This window comes from Leptosomus discolor, chromosome 1 (genome assembly GCF_034619465.1).
Source record: "Leptosomus discolor isolate bLepDis1 chromosome 1, bLepDis1.hap2, whole genome shotgun sequence".
NCBI lineage: Eukaryota > Metazoa > Chordata > Aves > Leptosomiformes > Leptosomidae > Leptosomus > Leptosomus discolor.
The window spans coordinates 164,480,005-164,486,004 of NC_141391.1; the positions used below are offsets into that span (position 1 = coordinate 164,480,005).

Genomic DNA, 6,000 nt, shown 5'->3' on the forward strand with positions numbered 1-6,000 from the left:
AAATGAAATAAAACTCTGCTTGAGTCCACTTTAACATTATATTGTGCCAATAAGAAACCTGCTATAATTCCAACTCACTTAGAAATCTTGAGGACCTCTTAGAAAAAAATGTTGAAGGTATGTAAAATCAGAAGTGCAGAGAATCATTATGGCTTGGCCAAATATGGAGAGGAAGTATTTTAAAGTAGTTAATCTAGATACTGTTATTTGAACATCCGTTGTGTTCAGAGACTTTATTTTAAATACAATAAATGTACTTCTTTGGAATTAGTATTCAGTTGCACACCCCACCCCATCCCACACCCATTTTATTTACTTTTAAGTGTTGTGAAAACTAATGATCATACTTTCCCTTCAAAATGTCTTTGCTTAGAAAAACAGACACATTATTTTGAGAGTCTTATTAAAAATAAATACCAAGTTGATAATGGTAGCAGTTTCTGACTTCATGCTAGGAATGATATAAATCAAGTTCTAAATAAAACAAAGCTTATAGAGCTGCACTGCTGATTCCTTCTAAGGAGAGACTATTTTCAACAACGGCTGAAACTCATCTAATGACAGAGATGATTTTGATCTTGACATTTCAACAGAAAGGCAACCCAGAAGAAACATCTCAGTAAACTAACAAGTTTCCACAGGAGTGCAGTTTTGTGTTTCCCTTTGACAACCGTTCTCCTTTCCCAGTGCCAACATTCAAGCATAACTTACCAACTCGGGGTGCTGTAACGGCAGGTTGTTCAACGGGAGCTGTACTACTAAATGCAGAGAGCGGAATCTTCATCTGTAGCGGGGCTCGACTGCTGGTAGCATTATAAAGTCCTGAAGTAGCCACTGTGGGCAAAGAAGTCCTTGTGGCCTGGGCAACAGGATGTGCAGCAGAAACAGCCTGTACTGCCAACGCTGTGCCGATTGACCCAGCACTGGCCGGAGAGTTCCTCTGAATACCAGGACTGGGCACAGATGGGCTGTTATTTGGTTTAGTTGGGTTAGTGGATGCCAAAGACACTGCAGCTTTGGTAAGGTTACCAATTGTAGATGAGCTTTGTACGGATATAAACTCAACGTTGCCTGATTGTTGGTTAGTGACCAAAGTTCCTGTGTGGCCTTGCAGGAGCTGAGGCTGGGATGACACTGCAACGGGTACGTGCAAGATTACGGGCAAAGACTGTAACGAGACAGATACTGACTGAGCACTGCCACTGGGCACCTGGTTAGCGCCTACAACCGCAGCTGTGTTAGCTGTGGGAAGCACTGCTGTTGTCAAAGAGCTGGTGGAGGTCACTGGAGTCTGAGGCTTAGGATGTGCACTGACAACTGTCGAAGGAGCAGCAAGACTGGAAGCTGGCACTACACGAAAAAAAATAAATAATTTTCAAGTATTTGAACCAAGTGGGAAGTTTCACTCCAACACAACAAATGGAAATGAAGGTGGTGAGTCAATGGAACAGGTTGTCCAGAGAAGTTCTGAATGCCCTATCATTGTAAGTGTTCAAGGCTGGACGGGGCTTTGAGCAACCTGATCTAGTGGAAGGTGTCCTGGACCACAGCAGAGGGGTTGGACTAGATGATCTTTAAAGGTCCCTTCCAACTCAAGCCATTCTATGATTCTATGAAAAATGTGGTATATGATTAATTTTTTTGCAAAGAAAGGCTACAGAATTCTCTTTTTCTGTTGTACACTCTGACATTCAATGGCCTCGTTAAAGATACAGTCAATACTGTATTTTTGTTTGAAAGAGCTACATATAAATGGCAAAAAAATTAAGATATACAAAGAGCTACGACACAAACAGGCTTGAAGAAAGCTCCAACATTTAAATGCTGAAAACACATGAAATATAGCATTTTAAATGCTCATTTTGGAAATAGCAAAACAACTGGTACCTCAGAAAACACAAGAAAAGAAAAACTAAGGCAGTTATGACTAACTTGCTTTGTATAGGTAGGACCTTGTATCCACAAGGTTCTACTGAAACCAAGGATTAATGTGTCAGAGCAGATACTTGCTTTTATGCAACAAAATTTCAGGATCAAATCTAAAGACCAGGAGCATAATATGCTACAGAAAGCCAGTACATGCCTACTATGAGATAATTCTGTGGAAAAGATTCAACATTCAATATTAGCTACACAATTTTTAAAACCAAGGGTGGTGTGACTACAATGAATGTAATTACTGGTGGGTTTGATTCTACATCCCCTATAAAATTCTAATCTAGGAAGTCCATTTTTCAACTTGATTCCCTTAAGAAATGGGGCTTATGACTTACTTTAGTTCCCCACTCAACTTCTGCAGCCATTAGGTAGAGGGGAAGATATGAGCATCCTATTATGATCAAGTACAAAAAAAATGGCCTGTGAGCCATGTGTTCCACTTCCTGGCAGCTGAGAGACTGCAAGTTTTGCTGCCATACCCAGCACGCAGTCTGCCGAAGCATATAGTTTCCCCACACATTCTGGTTGGGCAAATCAACACATTCTTCCCCATACCTGGTAAGCACACCACACAAATATAAACTGGGAATGTGGTGGGGAGACAAAATAATGATTTTCGATGTCAGAAAAAGAAGTCATAAAACCCAGTTTTGCTTTGTTCCATTAGTTATTTAATATAAAGCAATAAAACTTTTAAGAAGTGTGTTTATAGTCCATAAGCAGTTTCTTACCTGCATTCACAGGGGCTTGAAAAGTTGCTGGTGTGCTCTCTCCTACATTCCTCTTTGACTCCAATATCTGCCTCACTGTGCCAGCATTTCTACGGAACAAAGTTTCAGTTAGTATTTCTGAATGAGCCACACCAGGTATAATTATGAACAATACAGTGCTGAAAAAACCTCTTATTTTAAAGCAGTTTTTTCACTGAGATTTTCTAAACCCCTTTATTTTCTATCCCCCACACAAATTTACATTGGATATTCCCCTATCAAAAAAAAATGCAGAATTATTTGTAAATTTTCAAGTGCTTGCACCGTTTGCCTTTCACCATGAGAGTTTTCCCTTCTTTGAAGTTAAACTTCCATTTTTATCCATTATGTTTTAACAACACTCATCTCAGTTTACCTAAGAATGGATTCAATACTGTCCATTTATGACTTCTGTCAAAGCAAATTGAATTTTACAACTGAAGAGCAATGAAGGAAGAGCACTTTAATTAAAAAAAGGAAAATACAGGGATTATCTATCACAGTAGGTATCTCAAGTGTCCTATTGTAAATTTTAACATGGTCACAGTTATGTGGTTCACTTACCGATATGTTGCATTGTTTGTGTTTGTAGTGTCACTTGCTGCTTTTGCTGGAGACGGAGGTGCATTTGGTGAATTCTACAAAAAAAAGAAAGAGGGAGAGAAAAGCCATAATGAAACAACCCTAAGTCAGCATGCAAACTTATGCTTTCATTGTATTTCATATTCATTCATTTCTGTGCAAGCTATACATTTTCTGGAGCCAACCCTGCAGGAGAACTTGACATGCTTTACGGCCCTCCAAAACCTCCTTGGTCCTACCTGACTCCCTCTCCTACATCCTCCCTTTTTCTAAGTCTCTTGACTTCAGGTTTTTAGAGCATAAGAATCAAAATTTCTTCTTGAACGTTAACGGACTTTTAGCTTCCACCTCTTCACAGTAATTAATCCAAAATATTCATTCTAGACACAGAGAAATACTGTCGTTTGTATCCATTCCTCTCCCCCCTCCATCCCCAAAATCAAGGTACTGGGATTCACTCTTACTTACTCTGTACTCTTCATAGTGAAGTAAATTACATTTATTTACATACAGTTTAAGGTGCTTTCACACTAATAATGCCTGAAAACCTTCTGTACAAATCGGAATTACATAACAGATGTTAAAAGACTATTCTTTCATATCACTGCCTTTAACCAAACAAGACAAACCTACTTTGTGAATGCCACTGAACAACCAGGTCACAGCTTCCCGAATATAAAATTTCTTTATTGTTCAACACAAGGTTTATGCTAACTCAGAAAAAAACCCCAACAAAAACAAATCTAGTTCTTACTTCCTGTCTTTTCTTCAAGTCCTCCCTGGCTGCTCCAAACCGCTTTGTCAATCTAGCAATTTTAGCCTAAATGGGAAGAAGATGAAAACAAACAAACAAAATAAACCATAAATATCCTCCCCAAGAACCATCAAAGAATTATAAAAACTAAAAGATACATAATTAAGACATCAAGTCAAAGGCTACTTTTATATCAGGGGAAATTACTCTTCTTTGAAATACAGTACAACTATATTACTTCAGAGCAGCAGAAAGACACACACGTGTATCACAATCAAGATACCCTAGAGACAACTTGCATTATTTTCCTTCCTATTCACAAATGCACAAACAGGATCCATCTTGCAGATGTTCATGCAATATTCTGCATGAATAAAAGCTACTGAAAGCATTTGACTGTTTTAATGCCTTATGTACCAACCATATTGAGAAATGCATCCCTTTTTGCCTTTCATGTTATCTACTCTTCCCCCATTTATCCTATTTCTCCCTCTCACTGATATGCTACATGTCACACGCACCTTACTGTCAGCTTTGTCCTACTCTACTTGATGATCAGGTGTCAGGTTCATTATCTTCTTAAGCACAATTCTTACATCTTGCACTTTACTTCTTGTACTTCCCTCAATATACTATTTGGTGTCCACTCCTTCTGTAATTGCCTCAGCATTACAAGACCCTAATTTAACTCGTCTAGGTTGCAGTTCTGATGGTTGACTTATTCTGGAGGCAGTAGCTGTGCCACTTGTTCTAAGCAAGTACTTTTTATTTTTTTTCTTTCCCCATAGAAAGAAGAGTTAAATTCTTTTCACAAACTCTGGAAAACACTAGGCTAGCACTAGAAGAATGGAAGTTCTAAAAAAAACCAAAACAAACCCCAACAAAAAAAAACAAAACAAAAACCAAACAAAAAACCCGTAGAGTTTCATATACCATAATTTCAGAACTTCTTACCTAAAAGGAGCTGGTCCATTTAGAAGTCTCACCTCTTTCACATTGTTACAAAGAAGTATGACAGGCTACAATTACAGTCTGCCTTTAATTAAATTTATATTTAAATTTCTGTTACCTTTTTACAATGTAGATGTGTTTTGGCGCACCTTGCATAATAAAACCATGTAAGCTTAGATTGCGAGTATAGTAACATCAACGTATTCATGCCTTATACGATGTTATTAATTTGATACTCTAGTTGATGACTAAAGACACCGATAAACAAGTATATGGAAAGTGTCTTAGCACTGAAACAGTCAACAAAAAATGTCTGGGATAGCAAGGGGGAAGAGTTATGTCAGATAAACTAGTCTGGCAAACTCCATACTTCTTTTTTTTAATGTTAAAAGTAAAGTGGCCTTCTTGTTTGAATTTGTTACGACATATGCTTTTAATTGCCCTGTTACTTCAAAACTCTGATTTTTGTGATGCTCCTCATGTCACCACTATGTACATCATTTCTGTGAAGAAGGCAAGACAGCATACTTTATTCAATACTACGTATTTGTTTCCTTGCTAGAACATAATTATTTAGTCTCTGGGGAAATAACATGGGTAAGTATCACGTGATGTTTCTTTGTTTGAACATTCTATGAAGTCCAGTGCTATTATCCTCTCCTTTCTGCGCTTTTCCGTTTTTAAGTGAATTTCTGGCTTCACAGAGGCATTAGATATTCTAAAACTTAACATTTATTTGAAGAACATCTAAATGGAACAGAAGAGTGGAAAAGCAATTTACTAACAGCTAATCAATCAGTTTGCCAGAAGGAAGATTTGGTTTGGGTTTTTTGGATGATTAATTTGTTGCTTTCAGAGTAGGGAAATAGAATTTTACAACTCAAAAGCAACATTAGTATTTGCTGCTTCCCCCTCCTTCTTTTTGTGGAGTCAAAATGGCTTCCCTACTGACAACCACAGGAGACTTCCTACTAAATGTTGAACTTATTTTTAAATTTGACAGTCACCTTTAGTTCAGTAAGCACA

The 6,000-nt window shown here is 37.8% G+C and overlaps 1 protein-coding gene across 5 annotated transcripts in view; it reads right to left on the reverse strand.

Moving 5' to 3' along the window:
• The window catches only part of ATF7IP (activating transcription factor 7 interacting protein), a 109,000-nt gene that overhangs the window by 27,899 nt on the left and 75,101 nt on the right, over window positions 1–6,000 (reverse strand). For all 5 annotated transcript variants that reach the window (XR_015184059.1, XM_086480011.1, XM_086480019.1 and 2 more), the window contains exons 5-9: window positions 5,982–6,000; window positions 4,024–4,089; window positions 3,252–3,325; window positions 2,670–2,758; window positions 712–1,350 (exon numbers count right to left, since the gene is read on the reverse strand). The exon at window positions 5,982–6,000 is cut by the window's right edge and continues 119 nt beyond it. Coding sequence is in view for 4 of the 5 variants with exons in the window: in XM_086480011.1 (XP_086336137.1) it covers window positions 712–1,350; window positions 2,670–2,758; window positions 3,252–3,325; window positions 4,024–4,089; window positions 5,982–6,000 (887 nt within the window). In the remaining variant the exon portion in view is untranslated. The remainder of the gene's footprint in view (window positions 1–711; window positions 1,351–2,669; window positions 2,759–3,251; window positions 3,326–4,023; window positions 4,090–5,981) is intronic.